At 44.8% G+C, this 17,004-nt stretch overlaps 1 protein-coding gene across 2 annotated transcripts in view; it reads left to right on the top strand.

Moving 5' to 3' along the window:
* Positions 1 to 16,789, top strand: part of LOC121609858 (vacuolar protein sorting-associated protein 13B-like) — a 316,585-nt gene extending 299,796 nt beyond the window's left edge. For both annotated transcript variants that reach the window (XM_041941573.1, XM_041941574.1), the window contains exons 53-68: positions 406 to 594; positions 1,316 to 1,462; positions 2,859 to 3,145; positions 3,852 to 3,979; positions 4,104 to 4,300; positions 5,434 to 5,552; positions 6,240 to 6,690; positions 7,317 to 7,487; positions 7,589 to 7,817; positions 9,694 to 9,870; positions 10,338 to 10,508; positions 11,458 to 11,634; positions 13,267 to 13,369; positions 14,815 to 14,983; positions 15,084 to 15,164; positions 15,734 to 16,789. In XM_041941573.1, coding sequence (XP_041797507.1) covers positions 406 to 594; positions 1,316 to 1,462; positions 2,859 to 3,145; positions 3,852 to 3,979; positions 4,104 to 4,300; positions 5,434 to 5,552; positions 6,240 to 6,690; positions 7,317 to 7,487; positions 7,589 to 7,817; positions 9,694 to 9,870; positions 10,338 to 10,508; positions 11,458 to 11,634; positions 13,267 to 13,369; positions 14,815 to 14,983; positions 15,084 to 15,164; positions 15,734 to 15,982 — 3,045 coding nt within the window. In that variant the 3' untranslated portion in view covers positions 15,983 to 16,789. The remainder of the gene's footprint in view (positions 1 to 405; positions 595 to 1,315; positions 1,463 to 2,858; positions 3,146 to 3,851; positions 3,980 to 4,103; positions 4,301 to 5,433; positions 5,553 to 6,239; positions 6,691 to 7,316; positions 7,488 to 7,588; positions 7,818 to 9,693; positions 9,871 to 10,337; positions 10,509 to 11,457; positions 11,635 to 13,266; positions 13,370 to 14,814; positions 14,984 to 15,083; positions 15,165 to 15,733) is intronic.
* The last annotated feature ends 215 nt before the right edge of the window (positions 16,790 to 17,004 follow it).

Genomic DNA, 17,004 nt, shown 5'->3' with positions numbered 1-17,004 from the left:
AAGGCTGGTGTTTGATCGGCATGTTTCATAATGCCGCTGAGCTGCGCAGCCAGATGAACAATCAGTGTGTCACTCGAGCATCAGTGGGACAATTAAATTGTGTTCTCCTGATAAGGCCAAGGGTAATGGAAGTTGTGTGCTCCTCACTTCCAGGACTATTTGAAATGCTATGCAGGGACACTGTCAGGAACATTGTGCTGGGTTTTTGGTAATGAAGCCACAGTTGACTTAAGCATGTGACTGTTTCCAAAATGCAATCAAATACAGTCCATTTAAATAGTAACTTTTGTCTGACATGACTGATGAGTTCACTTTCTTCCTAATTCTCCATCTGATTGCCTCCCTTCCTCACCCTCATTGTTCCTTCTCTTCACCCTCCATGCCCTCTTGTCCCCCATCATCCAGGAAGCCTTCCAGATTGGTATCTACTGGGCCCACACTAACACCGTCCACAAGTCTACGGCACTGAAACTGGTCCATGACCTGACTTCTCCGAGATGGAAGGAGGGATCTGACTCAGAGGTGGTCACTCTGGATGAGGAGGGCTACATAGAGGCCGACATCACCCTGGGAGCCTTCCCCGGCAGACAGAAGGTGAGAGAAACAGCGGTCAAACTTAAAAGCTTTTACACTATACAGTCAAACTGCTCATCGAACGTCACTGAATTTAGAGAGAGGTATTCCAGACGAGGAAAGTGAAGTCTTTTATTGTATTCTCAAGAGTCCAGACACATTTTTGAATGGTGTAGTAAGATATCATTGTGCCTTCGACAGTTTGTGGTGTATTTATTGAATTACATTACAAGCAGAGTTGTATACAAAAACCAAGACAAAGGTAAATTATTTATTATTCTGCAAAGTAAGGAGAAAAAAGACAACGCTAGTAGCTTTAAACCAATGTAAAAAGCCTGTATGTGAACAGCAAGCATTAAATACCATACACACATTATTTAATGATTCAAAAAGTTGACACATTGTAAAAAATGAACAACTAACAACAAGATTTCCAAATGAGAGATTTTTTACCTTTTAATGTTGTGAATCTTTTGCCAATAAGAAACTGAGTGATAAACAGAAGTAACCTGAAAGTGTCACCTAGAAAAACATGGTGGTACAATGAAAATGTATTGTAGTATGATGTCATTCTTTTTTTTTAAGTAATTCAAATGTATATATTTATACCCACATTTTTGAGTGCACCTAATTAACTTAATTATTTCTGTATCTCACCGCATGAGGCTCCAGATTTCTCTGTAATTTCTCATTATTTTTTCATTTGTAGCCAGCATCTCAGTGTGTGTTCTTTCCTCTGTAGCTGTGTCAGTTCTGCGTGTCGTCTGTGGTGAGACACGGCATCCAGATCCTCCAGATAGAGGACAGAACAATTCTTGTCAACAACACTCCTTACCTGATCCAGTACAGGCCTCTGCTGACTGGCCATGCGCTGGGAGCTGATGACCAGGTAATGTGCGTCCTGTAAATGCTCACATAAACACACTCTCTCCTCTCTTGATCCACTGCACAGAGGCTTCTCTGAATCACACTCTGTTTTCAAGCTACCGTGCACAAAAACACGCAGAAAATAAACCTCAGTCGTGTGACTCAAAGTAAAGTACAGAGCATGTCTTCTTTGATTTTGTGAAGAAAATGTCAGTCATGTCAACTTGAAAATACTTTTTGTATGTGCCTCTCTCTACCTTAATGTCAAACAACTGCTTGTGTTGGCATAGTGCTAGAACATATGAGAAGTTTCAGGCTGCACAAGGCTAACGTTTCATACATCCCAACACCTGCCCCGTCTCTAAGTCCCCACAAGCTTAACTGTTAGCTCCAGCTCGCCATAAAACTGTGAAATAGTGTAAATCCTGGGCCCATAGCTTCAATTCCTCGCTGCTACTCATAACCATAAGGCCTGTGTATGTGTTTTCATGTATGTGTATGGCCCTGCATCATGTCTGTCCAGTCCTGCTAGACTTTCTGAAGCTTCACACATGCATTATATTCCCTATGCACATTACTCACACACATCCACCCCAGCACCACCGCACATTGCCGCACACATTGCTCGGATGCAGTAAGCCGTTTTCCATCAGATCATGTTGCCCCCCCCCCCTTCTCTCCCTCCGCCGTTCTCACCATGTGGCAATGGCACTTCATAGGGACATTAGACAAACACCCAGAATTGGATGCAGGTTTCCCTTCTCGCTTTCATCTGTTGCTTGTTCCCAAAAGAGAGCAACAATGTAGTGATGTCATTTAACGAGCCTTCAGACCCTCTTAAAGAAGGATGGCAGAGCTTGCCAGTTGCCACTAATTGACTGAAGAAACTTTAAAAAAAAAAGAAGAGAGCTTAAAAAAACTAAATAGCGGGTGATGGGCTTAACAATAACACAGACCACAAACAAGGCTAGGAATGCCTTTCTAGTCGGTCTATTCATCATGCTTAGTGCCTAATCCCTGTAGTCCTCAACTACTCGCTGCTCACTGGCTGCTAAACCAGCACAGCAGGGATTCTCTGCTACCAATTTAGCGCTAAGCTCAGTGGGAGAAAGAAACGAGTACAATAACAGCGTGGTTTTACCATGTATCTTTTGTTGTAATGACTTGCATCTTCCTTGCTCTCTGGCATTGTTTTCTTCTTGGCCTTTATGTCACATCTTATATCCTTTTCTGATGCGACTTTTGTCCACTTCCCCCTCTTTTATCCCTCTTTTTTCCACTTTTTTGTCTCTTCTGTTCCATCTTTTTTCCGTTTATGTTTCTTCCTCATTTATCTTCCCTCTTCCTTACTCTTATGCGCTCTTCTCCTCTCACCTCATCTCTTCTCCTCTCCTCTCTTTCTCATGTCCTCTCCTCAGGCCTGTGAGATACCAGAGACAGCAGTATTCAGCCTGGCTCCCTCTGAGCAATCATCCCTGGCCAAACCCTGCTCTGTGCCATGCTGGGACCTCCTCCAAACCAGCGTCCAGGGAAAGGTGGAGTTCCCTCTGCCGCTCAGACACATGCTCCTCAGCCTGTTTCCCAAGCCTGATGGTGGAGTCGGATCTGCAGCGTGGAGCCTCCCCGCTCCCATTCGACCAGACTTCCCCAGGCACAGTTTGTCTGTACCTGGGGAACCGGACTCTGGGGGTGGCCTGAGCAGCAGGTGGGTGAAGCAGAACGTTTGCGGTTTGCTGGCTGTGACAGTCCATTTAGAGCAGGGTGCCGATCCCCGGCTGGCTCAGGATATAAAGCAGGGATGTACTGTCACTGGTCACAGCTTGTTAAATCCTGCGGATGAAGCAAAAGGAGAAATGCCCTCAATATTTCCACTGTCAGTCTCTCTGCTTTTCTTTTGCACGTGATCCATCTCATGTCTTTCTGTCTTCCTTTGTTTCTCTCTTTCGTTTCTTGTGTTTCCTGTGTTTTTGCCTAAATGTTAGTAAGAAGTCATATAGTATAACACACAGCTATTTCATCCTCTAATTACCACAAACACAGGGCACAGGGTCCGTGCAGCACACAGGCCAATGAGCATGTGTTTTTCCTCTGTTACATCCTTGTGGTGTTGGACTGGCTAGCTTGGCTTTCATTTCCTGTGTGTAAATGCAACATGTGTGGCCAAACACAAATGTGGACACACACACATACACACAGTGTGACAGTGTGTCAACACCTGGCTTCAGTTAGGGCTCTGCCCATGGATGCACCTCAGAGATTTGCAAATGGACATAGCAGTAATGTGACGTTTGACATGCTGGTGGGTGTGTAAGCTCTTATCTGCGTGTGGTTAGAAGGGGTTGGGATGTGAGCTGTCTGTGGACAGTTTATTTATGGGCTTGTTTATTTATGTTTGTATTTGTGTTTTGCAGATGCATAGTACTGACATATCAGGAGCACCTTGGGGTGACATACATCATTCTGAATGAGGACCCCTCTCCTCGCATGTTGATCCACAACAAGTGTCCTATCCCACTGCTGCTAAAAGAAACTGTCAAAGGTATGAAGGCAAAGGCTGGACTAATCTCCTCATATCATCCCATCCCCTTCTCCTCTCTGTTCGTCTTATATTGTTATGCTATATGTACTACTAGTTCTTTACTATTTCCTCTTATCTTCAATAGAAACTCCACGGACTGAGGTGTACTGCTGTCCTCTGCCTGCTAACTGTTCCCTATACCATGAGCTCTACCACCACTTTTCCAGTTTCCCCGAGTGCCGGCAGAAGGAGATGCTGCCCACACTGCTGTTGAAAACCACCTCAGACCACAGCTCCACTGACTGGACTGACCCCATAGACATCAACTCCCCTGGCACTCAGGTAAGAGCATACATGTAGGCCGGGTGAGGTGTAAAGATTTTCTCTTGTGTGAGGGGATGTCACAACTCTCAATGCTAAAAATCCAGTATATTTCCCTTTTGATTTAGATTTTTTGAGTCATTGTAGTAAACTGTCGGCAACATTTTCCCAGTCATCCCATTTTCTCCAAATTGGATAAATCTCATCTGATTTAAACGCAAAGATTGACCTCAAGTGCTCTTTATGAGATGTTACTTTCTGAAGAACTGCTGATTTAAAGATCCAGTGTGTGAGATTTAGTGACATCTAGTGGTGAGGGATCTGATTGCAACCAACTGAATATACCTTGCCTCATCCTCCCCTAAGATGGCCCCATGACATTAAAAAAATGCGAAAGGCCCTCTCTAGAGCCAGTGTTAGGTTTGTCCATTCTGGATTGCTGTAGCAACATGGCAATGCAGCATGGCAGCCGAGTCCCTCTGTAGCAATAAACAGCATGTGCTAAAATAGCGAAAAACACGACAATTCATTTTTCAGGTGATTATACACTCATGAGAACATAACTGCGAATATTATATTCCATTCTGGCAGTCAGTGATTTTTGCGGCACAATTTCTACACATTCTCTCCACTCGTTTTGCACAAATTTCGTTCGCACAGCTTCACTTCAATAGTTTGTGTTTTTGGTCAGTGTAGCAGTGTGGGGTACGCGAGATGTTAAGGAGCAGTGTGTGTAATGTTTGGTGTTGTGTCTAGCCAGCTGCAGGTTGGGGTTGAGGTTGAGGCTTTGTATCTCTGGTTACTGTGAGGTCTGAGTCTGACCTTTGTGGTGGGGGTGAGGGGTCAAAGGTTGGACTTGTTTTGACTGCTCAGCGAAGCGTTCAGCAGGGATCTGCTTCCTTTCGTCACACGAGGGGCTGATCTCTCTGAGCATGGAGTGGTGGAGGTTAAAGTCGGGCCCATGTATGCTCTGGAACACACACATACAAAGAACAGAGGAGAGAGCACTGAGCTATGAATCTGTGAATGAGTGAAGTTACATCCTCAAAGTGTATTTAAGGTGAAAATGAGAGAATGCACCACTCTCCAACTATACAGAGTATCCAGTTGTATTGATTTACCTCACCACAGGTCTGTATTGTGTTGTTCCTCAGGTGGTGTTCTTGCCAGGCTTTGGCTGTCTCTACATAGACGTGGGGTATGAGAAAGGCACCCTGGTCCTGTCTCTGGCACCAGAGGGCAGCATGGATGCTGTAATCAACCTGCACAGCAGGTATGTGTGCACAGGCAATGGTTTTATTGATGTTATTTTATGCTCCCTACATATTTGAACCATAACAAATCACCCATGCATGTTGTTCTTCCTAACCTCAAGGTATCTAGCCGAGTGCCTTTTACTGTGTTCACTTCAAATTGCTTTATGATTATTGTTAACAGCAATGTTTTCATGCAGCAGTTGTTACTGGACTCCAAATGTGAAGAAACAGGCATCGTTTTCACCACAGGAGGGCAATAAAACCCCCGTGTTGTCATGAGTGAAATTAGTACAGTAGAACATGGTATTACAGCTTTATTCCATTACGTCAACACATAGCCGCCTTGTCATTTTGGCAAAACAGGAAATTAATATAATCAAATATTAGGTAAATGTAAACAAATGACATCACTCAGTCATCGTTGTTAATGTGCTCTGGGGGTAGCACATTCATGAAACATCACCAGCACACGATGAATGGGCTTGGTTTCTATTTGTCCTCTACAAATCATCTGAATCATAGGTTAAGATTTAGGGTTATGTTTAAAATGGAGATGTTTTCTTCCTCATTGACAGTGATAAAGGGCAGTTAAACACATGATGGCCTAAAAGATTCCTAGACATTCAGCAGTGAACTCTGTTACAGTCCTTTATTTATTTCACTGCATGATACTTTTGCATTAAAAAGCTTCTGTTTGGTTTCAGGTCCTTCAAGCTGTCCTTTCAAGTCCTCCTGAGTGAAGCCAGTGTAGTGTTGAGTGATGACATCACCAATCCCTCTGGTCCTGTAGAGCTACTGAGACTCACCTTGACCAAGCTGCTCCTCAGCCTGGCTCCAGCGCCCACCTTCCTGCCCCCGGAGCTGGCAGTCGACCCTGGAATGGACACAGCATCCAGGTCCGTTCTGATGCCTGGAGCCTCTCTGATCGAGGTCTACTGCTCCAGTCTGCAAGTAGACAACCAGCTGTATAACCGGGCGAGTTTCCACTTCCCCGTGCTGCTGTGCCAGGATCAGAGAGGGGGAGCCGAGCCCGGGGGGCCGTGGAGCAGCGACGCCAACCCCACTCAGTCCCCTGAATCCCTGGAGGAGTTCAGGCGCTCTTGTTTCCTGCAGTTGAGGATGGCGCTGGCTGGGGACATATGCACTGTGGAGGAGGTTGGATCCATTCTTCTGTATTTGTATTTGCATTTTCTTTGATGCAGCTTTTATTTTAGTTCTTTTTTTTTATTTCAAGACAAGACAAAACATTAACAGAACAACACAAAGAAAACAAGAACAGTGACTGCAGGGCAGGTATGGCCAGTGGATGAAAGAAAACTGAGGGCAGACATCGAATAAAGTATACTGGTGCTAACACTAATCCACCTTTGCAGCCACCAATGCTACTACTAATAACAATAATGATGACAGTAATAAAGTCAGCGGAGTGCCGTCCTGTCCACTGGCAGCAGAGCGGGATCTCCAGAGTGGGACGGCACAGTCAGTCCAGCAGGATGTTGCAGCAGACTTGACAAATTTTATCAGTACGCTTCTACTACTGAAAGCGCTATTAGTGCAACCTCTGTGACTGCTTCAATCACATACTACACCCTAGCAACCATGCACGTAATCACACACGACCATAAGGTTTTGCTCGTGGGTCATTAATATTAATCACAAGATGTAGTGTTTTTTGTTTTCATTGAATAACACACTGATAATTCAGCAGGAAATTGTTGCATTTTTTTCTCATGTCAAAAAAGACAAAATTCAATGGACAGCTTTGTGTGCTTTCCCCTCAGGTCACCTTCCAGCTCCAACCTGCCAGAGTCTACCTTGAAGACACCTTTGTTTACTACATTAAGACCCTGTTTCATACCTACATCCCTGACAGTGCCATGACCTCGGCCTCAGCCGAATCAGGGACCCAGAGGAGCAGAGAGCCCGGATCTGCCCCCTTCCTCCCTGAACAGGTGCGCCATTCAGAACGTGTTGTTTTTATTTAGGGACTGATGAGGCTGAATGTTGTCATTACGCTCTTATGTCAATACTAAAACTAGTACATTTCTTCCAGGTGCTTCAGTCGGTGCAGGCGTTAGTCCACCCTGTGCGGCTGCAGAGGCTGACCATCCAGCCGGTCAACCTGTTGGTCAGCGTCCACGCATCCCTGAAGTTATACATCGCTTCAGACCACACTCCTCTCTCCTTCTCCCTGTTTGAGAGGGGGCCACTGTGCACCACTGCTAGACAGCTGGTCCACGCTCTGGCCATGCACTATGCTGCTGGAGCCCTCTTCAGAGCCGGTAGGTGGTGGGTGGAGGCAGTTGCACCACTTCTTTCGCTCTCAGATGCCTTGTATTCACCTGCTGCCGCACCACACACACCGTACAGCAAATGGTCCTTCAAACCAGCTTGTATTTCATGTATTACACTAGACTGGTAATGTTGCATGCTCTTTATTTTTCTACTCACAGTACAGGGACACAGATTTACAGTCTGTATCAGAGAGGCTCACACCTGTATGCACTCAGTTTAGGCAAACATGGACAGAAGAATAACAGGATGTGTGCTCAAGTGAGAAATTCCACAATTTATTCTAGTCTAGAGTTGAGCTTTGAAATGATTGCACCCAAGGGCTCCCATTGCTTTGTGGCAGAAAGTACAGTGAAACTGTCGAGTTCCAGGAAGCAGAATCTGAACCTCCGGAGGCTCAGAAATGATTTAGATCCTCTCTGTCATAATTTACTATTTAATCAAAAGGTTTGAGTGATGTCTCGGATGTGTAGGCAGTGCATTACAGATCAAGTCTAAGTCGGGCTTATCAGGCGCTATAAAGGCTCTGTACCTCCCTCCTGCATTGTCCTCCTGTCTACTCAAAGCCTCCACACATGTTCTGATTTAACTCAGTCATTTCCACATCAGAAATCACCGTTCTGTACGGACACTTCCTTCCCGCTGTCTCTCGTTAGAGCCCTCGTTTCTGCTCGTATTTCAACACGTCACCTCACCGCGGTTCTCCTCATCCCGAGTCATCATGGAGTGAGGGGCACCAGGAAGCATTGCATTCTGGGATTGATTAGTACTAGGATGCACAGTACTACGATCACACGTACACCCACAGGCGTAAATCCACGCGCACGCACATGCAAAGACTTAAGGACATATGGACATTAAAAGAAATACACTCTGTGCATATACACTCCAGTGTATGCGTGTGTGTTTAATAGCATGACTCAGCCCTGTAAACATCAGCTCCTGTCAGGACTTTATGCTTTACCAAAACCACAACTGGGAGAGCATGTGCAGCAGAAACGACCACTAGGCCCCACTGGAGTTGGTTTCCTACCATTAGAGTCCATCACTCAAGTGCAAATTGACGGAGAATAAGAGCAGAGCGGGGTCTGGCGTCTCGAGAAATGGCTGTTTGATTTTTGTGATGCAATTGTCAGCGCATAAATATCAATGAGCCGTGCCATCTGAAGGGGACTCTATGGTTGAATGAGAGAGGTGAGATAGTAGGAGGCTGTAAATCTTACTGTGGCACATGTATGATTTCATGCAGGAGTGTGTATGTGTGCATGCGTCTAAGAAGAATTCTGATAGAATGAACACAATGCTGAACATAAAGTGATGATGTAAGAACATTTTTAAAGTTATTCTGTAAAATGTTTAGATTGGGAGAGCCTCCCCCTCTAAACTGCTTCTGGCGAGTGACGGATAGTGAAAGTGAGTTTACTCCAGGGGCTCGTATGTGGAATGTTCCTCCTACGAGCAGGTGTTCCAGATGGATTTCTTTTGATTTCTGTTGAATACAAAACGCATTTGAACAGTCTAAAAAATTACTCTGGGATTATATAGCATGTCCTGAAAACGGTGTATTATAACCCCGTTGTGGCTCTCTCCAAAAATAATACAGTTAAAGTTTATTTGTTTAAATATTTGCTTCCAGTCCAAGTTTTTCTTGTAAAGCTGAACTGAAAGAGAAGTCTCTCCTGGAGGCAGAGCGGCGGCTGCAGCGTAGAGGAAACGGCTCTCTGAGATAGTTTTTAAACCTCAGTTCTTAGTGGCTAAAAGAAAAAGAAAAACTGCTAAATGAATGCTAGCTGAAGCTCCCAGCATTGCTTTGATCACACACAGTACAGGATTAACAGTATAACAAGCATCATGTGACTGTCTCAGGTTGGGTGGTGGGATCTCTGGAGATCCTGGGCAGTCCTGCCAGCCTGGTGCGGAGCATCGGTAACGGCGTGTCCGACTTCTTCCGGCTGCCGTATGAGGGTCTGACCCGCGGGCCCGGGGCCTTCGTCAGCGGGGTGTCCAGAGGGACCACCTCCTTCGTCAAACATATCTCAAAAGGTACCACAGATGTTCATGATGTTTTTGTTCATGTTTTTGCAGACACGTTTGCTCATTTGGTTAGCCTCTATCTTCTCCCAGACGGAAACAGCACATACAGTATCTGATCAACACCGTCGTCATGCAGTGATGAGTAGCACAACATTTATTAAATTAGCTTTGAGCTGTGTGATGAACAGTTTTGGCTTTTGGCAGACAGCGCATGAATCATCGTTATCTGTAAAGGAAGTCAGACAGCAGTGACTGCATACCTCATGATTTGTCTGTCCCCATGTGGACATCTTTAAACAAGAAACAAATCCATTTTGAACTTGATGCATTTCTTTTTACACAGTCTCCCTGTTTTGCTCTTGAAATGTTTCATTAATTTAAAGCGCTATAATGACCTTCACCTCCCCTCTGCACTCACCGAAAGCGTTCACTACAAACTGTGAACACAGGGTTTGAACATGTCCCTTTGTGTTTAGGTACGCTGACGTCCATCACCAACTTGGCGACGAGCCTGGCCAGGAACATGGACCGTCTGTCTCTGGATGAAGAGCACTACACCAGGCAGGAGGAGTGGAGACGGCAGCTGCCAGAGAGCCTCGGGGACGGGCTGAGGCAGGGGCTGTCACGACTCGGCATTAGCTTGTTGGGTACGTGGGGATGCGCACACACACAGGCTCAAATGCCTCACATGCAATCATTAATTTTACCTTTGAGGCACTCTTTGAACACTCTTAATCAGGAATACAGCAGCACTTTCCAGTAATACTTTTGTCATCACTCCTCTAAATACCAATTAGTTCGATTATCCAAATCTCTTCCTGGTCCTGTAACTCCTGAAGCATCTTCTCAGTGACACGAATGACAGAAACAGTGGATGTCAATGCAGTTTTGGTTGAAAGTTATCCAGGTTTTTGAAAACATGAAGATTTGCAATGAAAATGTTGGAATCACAGTGAACAGAATCATTATAAATCAATCCCAATAAAAGCCGTTATGTTTGCAATTGGCTTTAAATATTATTCTGTGTCATTACTTTTCATCATCAAGCCCAATCTAAGACCTTCTCTACATCTCACTCGATCTGCATGGAAACGTGTTCACATTTCATCTGATGTCCACTGGCATTAAGTCAAGGAGACGCACACACTGTGGTGTGCATGAGACCGAGCGGTGGAGACAGCACAGCGGGGACTCAATAAACACCCAGAGGGCAGTAAAACTCAAGTCTGTCTCAAATCAGATTCAAAGACACACAGAAAATACCGTCACTGAGACCAAACAGCTGCTCGCGCCGCTCTGGGATACACCACATCATCTGTGTCGTACATAAAGAGAATGGGCTGATATTGTTTGTAGGGTTAAAGCATGGCTGAAACCTGCAAGGCCCATTTATGACACTTTGAACTCTGCATGTCTAAGTTCGTTTCCCATGTCTCACTAAAGTGAAATCACTTACTGGGCTTGCTTCCTTTTTTTGTTCACAGAAGATGTCTTGAATTCTGAGTGCATCTTGAATTTGGATCATTTATTTTACAAAAGCACAATAATAATAATAATAATAATAAAAAATCAACAACCTTTTTGTTGTCCTTTTAGGAGCGATTGCAGGCATCGTGGACCAGCCCATGCAGAATTTCCAAAGGAACTGGGAGATGCAGAGCTCAGCTGGTAGCAAGGCCAAAGGCGTCATCTCTGGAGTGGGGAAAGGAATTGTGGGGGTTTTCACTAAGCCCATCGGAGGAGCAGCTGAACTGGTGTCCCAGACTGGATACGGTGAGTTCAGGACGGTCAAAGGTAACAGCATGCTGAATGAGTCCATGACGGGTTTTGCAGAAGCTGTGTTGCAGGGTTTGTTTTGTAGAAAGCAGATTCAGTGAATGAGGATAGTTAGTTATAACACTCTGGTTGAGTGTAATAGCATCACTGTTCCTGTGGTCATTCTGCTCCTGTTCTCAAACACTCAGAACACAGAGAAATTAAAGCATAATTATAACAACTCAGTCATGAGAAACCCATTTTGAATTACATTTATAGATTTCTGATGTTGGCAATGAGCTCCATCATTCGTGGGGAAACATTTAGCTCAGAATATGGGCTTGAAATGTTTGTCTTAATTCAACGTAAAGTCATTTAAATTCCTTTTGCAAAAGAATGAAAAATGTCTGTCCTCCACACACGAGCACATTATCGCTGCCACACAGCAGTAAACTGAAGTGTAAAGAAAGATTTGGCCATGCAGCAAGGTCTCAAGTTTAACACAACTCAACAAATGGGTCTTGTGTACAACTTTCCAAGGAGCCTTAGGCAACAGCCTTCTAATAAACACATATAGAGTTAGAGCTGGTGTGTCAGGAAAATCATAAATCCATCAGTGAGTGGACAGTCTCTCCCCTTCTCTTTGCTTGGCTCCAGCCAGAAGCCAAGTGTTTATTAGGCCAGGACTTCAGTAGTGCAGGACCCAAGAGGACTGCTGAAAGACCCCCAGTGAGACATATACACAAACACACACACACTCATAGGCCTAATCATACATGCACAAACACTTGTATATACAGCCAGTTAAGGTCTTGGAGTTACTTTGTACTTTATTGGGGGTAGACAGCAGGGGTGACGGGGGGTGAGGAGTAGGTCAGAGGGTGGTGTGTGTTGGCGCTAACAGGTCTTGGCCACAGCACATAAACTACCAACAAGGATAACAGCTCTGTGTAAGAGCGGTGACTCCCCGGGTCTGGCTGGGATCTACCTGACCTTCTGAGCTCAGCAAAACGCACACACACACACACACACACACACACACGTGGATCCACACAGATGCTTGTGAGTGCACAAGCTGCAGGACACACCGACCAGCGTACACATCAACACTTACTCTGACAGAAGAAGACTCAATCTGCTGCTAATATATTCAGATCAACTGTATTGATCTGTCGTAACTGTCACACTTCATCCTGCCTAATGAAACACATGGATATACCCACACACACACACATGCACGCACACAAACAGCCACTCAGAGCAGAGAACCACTGCAGTGACATCATTAATGGATCTCACTGTGTTCTTTATGGCTCCAGTTTAAGTGCTTGATGACTTCACTGGCCCGCTGCTGCTGCTGCTGCTGCCCTGCTGACAGCTACAGTGGGACGAAGGAGAACTGACCACACGCACATGGGTTATGAACTCACTGTGACATGTGCACACAGAGCCATCCCAGTCATGTGGGGCTATGAAATGTGCATAATAATGCACACTCACACGCTAACAGAAACTGTCCTTTTCCATCAAATGTCTAGTTGATCAGCTTGTAGTTGGATTTAAGTGAGACTGGCACCAGTCTGTGAGTGCATGTTGCATTTAAGTGCATGTGCGTAATCCACAACACTGTCTCCATGTCTCATCTGACAGGGATCCTTCATGGAGCAGGACTGTGGCAGCTTCCCAAACAACTGTTCCTGCCAACGGAGGAGAAGTCGGCTCAGGCCCCGAACAGCCACCTTAAATATGTCTGGTATGACCCGGAGCCATTCATTCTTCCTGCAGGCTCCTCCTTTACTTTTCCTTAGAAGTGGGACATGTGTTCTCGCCTTTGCTTTTCTTGGCCCCTCTCCAGGATCTGCTGTTCTTTCTCTCCCCCTTACCTCTCATCATTTTTGCTGTCTTGTTTAAAAAAAAAAAAAAAACCTTGGAGGGTTCATTACCCACTTTCAAGACAAAAAAGAGTCTGGAAAGATGTTTGACCTTGATCCCACACATGGTAGCCAGCCTGCCCTCCATAGTTCTCATCGAGCCTTGTTAAAAGGTTTTTATAAGCACTCTGCCAAAGCCGCCAGCTAGAAATTGTTCTTGTTTTTCAACTATGAGTCTATCCAGAGATGTTTCCCAGTGCCATCAGATGGAGGAGGAACACCTTCCTTTCTGTGCTGGAATGGTTTGGAGGTTGGGAGCGACTCAGTCTACAAAGGTCGCATGTTGCGCCAAGCAGAAGGTTACCTTTGGGTCCTGCGTTGTAAAAATATGGCTTGAAGCGCGGCCGTATCGACAGCACTGCATCACATCTGAGTGTTTCAAAGATTCCAGTATGCTGTCTCAGTGGAACACTTAATATTATCATAAAAATTTATAAGAGGCCTCTGTCTCCAGAAGGTTATCAGGAGCTATAGAAAAAGCATTTATGGCATTGTATAATGAATTTTCCTCAATTTAGTTTGGTTTCCATAGCTATCAAACATTTACTCCTAATAGCAGTCAGTGTCGACTGTCAACTGCCATGAGGAAAAAGGCCAAATTTTAGATACAGTATTTCTTTAGGACAATTCCACTTGAGTTGTCATCACCCGAGAGGTTAGCAGTATGTTGTGCTAATGTTAGAGGAAGTTGAAAATATATGAACGCTGAGATAATGCTCCCCTATGGTTTTATTCACGCTGCATAGCAGTCAAACTGCTTTCCATCAGGCATCCATCACTTATTTTTTACTACTACAGGTAGCCCAGACACTTGAGAGGTCAGACTGTGTGAGCAGAGTAACACTGAACAGAACCAAAGGGTCCCTGCCGCGGCTACTTCAACATCTGCTCCGCAATTTGAACACCTGCCTTCCAAAGTAAACACGCTGTCAGAGAAACGCGACTGAAGGCTTCAGTTGCTGCGCACATATTTCTCTCTCGAACACGTGTGTAATAGGAACCACGCAGAGAACATGGAGAAATGTAAATTACAGGATGTGTGGAGACATGTATGCTCGCTTGTTTGTGTGTGTTAGGTTAGTTGGGCACTATGTGTGGTCTTGTGTTTGTAGGGCGGCTGTATATTTGACGTAAGGAGGCCTACCATTATGTGTGTCATCGTTTCTAACGTTTGCATTTTCCAAACACGTCCCAGTAAATAAATAGTTAAATGTGTGTGTCATAACTTTTTTTTCCCCTCCCTGCTCACTCTGCCATCGGGCAACAGGAAGATGCTCCAGTCTCTGGGCCGGCCGGAGCTCCACATGGCCCTGGAGGTGACCATCGTGAGTGGGTCGGGTCAGGAGCATGCTGGCTGCCTGCTCCTCACCTCTGAGGTGCTGTTTGTGGTCAGCCTCAGTGAGGACACCCAGCAGCAGGCCTTCCCCATCACAGAGGTAACTGACAGTAGGCAGGAGGAGAAGCCTTAACAGTCATATGAGCCTTTCTGAAGCCGTGACGCAGGGCAGTGAATGTGAAACCTCGTGTCGTCTGCAGGTGGAGTGTCGGCAGGAGCCGGGACAGCGGGGCCAGCTCACCCTCACCTTACAGCAGCAGACGGTGGCCAGCGACACAGAGGTGAGACTGGAGGAATGGAGCTGCACAGGAGTCATGTGGTGGACAATAATACTGATGTGAAAATCGAGCAGAGGAATGATGGTGTTTAATATACACGCTGCTTATACAGGCTTTTATGAATATATTACTGAAAGTGCCACATCTAAAGTTAAAAGGGAGAGATGTTATAGGAGCTTCAGTATATTTCTGATACAAATCATCACATTTAAATTGTTTACAGAAACTTTTCTTTGTGTACTTACCCATAGTTGCTTCAGTGTTGAGCTTTCTCAGCAGCATATGTGCTCCAACATGACCTGACAGTGACCTTTGACCTCAACTCATCAGTTTCTGACCAGGAACTGACACAGAAAATTTGTCTCGCAGGACTGGATCAGTTCTTCTCACTAATTCCTGTCTGTCGGGTTGAAGATGAATTTAGTTGCTGTAGTGTTTGGTTGGCATGACAACATACTTTTATAAAACCCTCCATCATGTGTCAGCGATGGCACATGATTGGACAGCACCTGCAGCAGATTTAACATCATCAGGATCGGTGTAATGGTAATCATCTGTCTGTCCGTCTTCAGGGCGACGGCGTTCGCGAGCGTCTGTCAGAGCAGCAGTATCGTCGGCTGGTGGATTACGTGATGCGAGCCTCCCAGTTTCTCTCCCCCTCGGCTGCCTCTCTCCAGCTGCAGCCCCCGGTGACGCTCGCCGAGCCACCGCCCTCTGTCACCAAGTCTTACCGCTACCTGGTGGATCCCGCCTTCGCCACTGTGTTTGTCAGCAAGTTCACCATGGTAAAGAATAAAGCCTTACGCATCGGATTCCACTAATACACAGTAACACACAAAAAAGATCACACCTTTTGTTTAAATTGAGCCTTAAAAACCTTGGGAAGAAAAGATAACTACCCATTTATGCAAAACATATCTTTTGAGGTACAAAATGAGATAAGTATTTTAGTAAGTACACCTTGTCGTCCATGCCTTAGGGATGTAGAGGATTCCTGGAAGCAATCTTTGAAAGACATATTTTTTTGTTTTGATACAACAAACTCATCACACAGCCTCAGAGGGATTAGAATCAGTTTTATTGATAGAAACACAACATTTCCGATATTTCAGTGAGCACATACTGCAACAAACACTAAAACAAACAGCAGCGTCAACTTAAACCCTCGTGCACCAACAGTGTGCTGTGGACTTTAAATCAGAGCTCATTCACACCAACTGAACGGAACAGAAATGCACCGAACACAACAGGAATCATCTGCTACATTTCTATCAAAACAGTCTAATGTTTCACTCTGCAGAAAACGCTCCTGGTGTTTACATTGTCCATGTAGTGACTATGTCTCATGCCAATGTTAAGTGCAATATTATATACATGTTGATGGACGCTAGAGATACCAGCTGTCAACCAAAATGTTTTTATAGATGATGTAATATACTTGTTTGACAATAACACTGATCTTTGTAACCTTCCGTTGATGCCAACCCCTTATGAAGCAAACATGTGGTTATTGTTGCCTTTTATAATATTGTTGTATCACTGAGTTCTATGTGAGATTTAAGTCTAATGCCTTCAATGTATGTAAAAGGTTAATATATTAATAGAGAAACATTTTAATAAAAACATGAACATAAAAAACTTGTGTGTTATTCCATCAGAGTGTACTGTGTGAGAAAAAAATGAAGGTTGACTAATATGAGAGACATGAAAAAAAAATATTAAAGCCAAGTGACCTTGACACATGTGCAGTAAAAACATACAGCAGATGTAAGAGTGAGATGTTTGTCGTTCAGGGTTTAAGAATATATTCTTACATCACATGTAAACCCATCCTCACACTTCT

Source organism: Chelmon rostratus, chromosome 8 (genome assembly GCF_017976325.1).
Source record: "Chelmon rostratus isolate fCheRos1 chromosome 8, fCheRos1.pri, whole genome shotgun sequence".
NCBI lineage: Eukaryota > Metazoa > Chordata > Actinopteri > Chaetodontiformes > Chaetodontidae > Chelmon > Chelmon rostratus.
The sequence above is the reverse complement of the archived record's forward strand: the minus strand, read 5'-3'. Positions and strand labels throughout refer to the sequence as shown.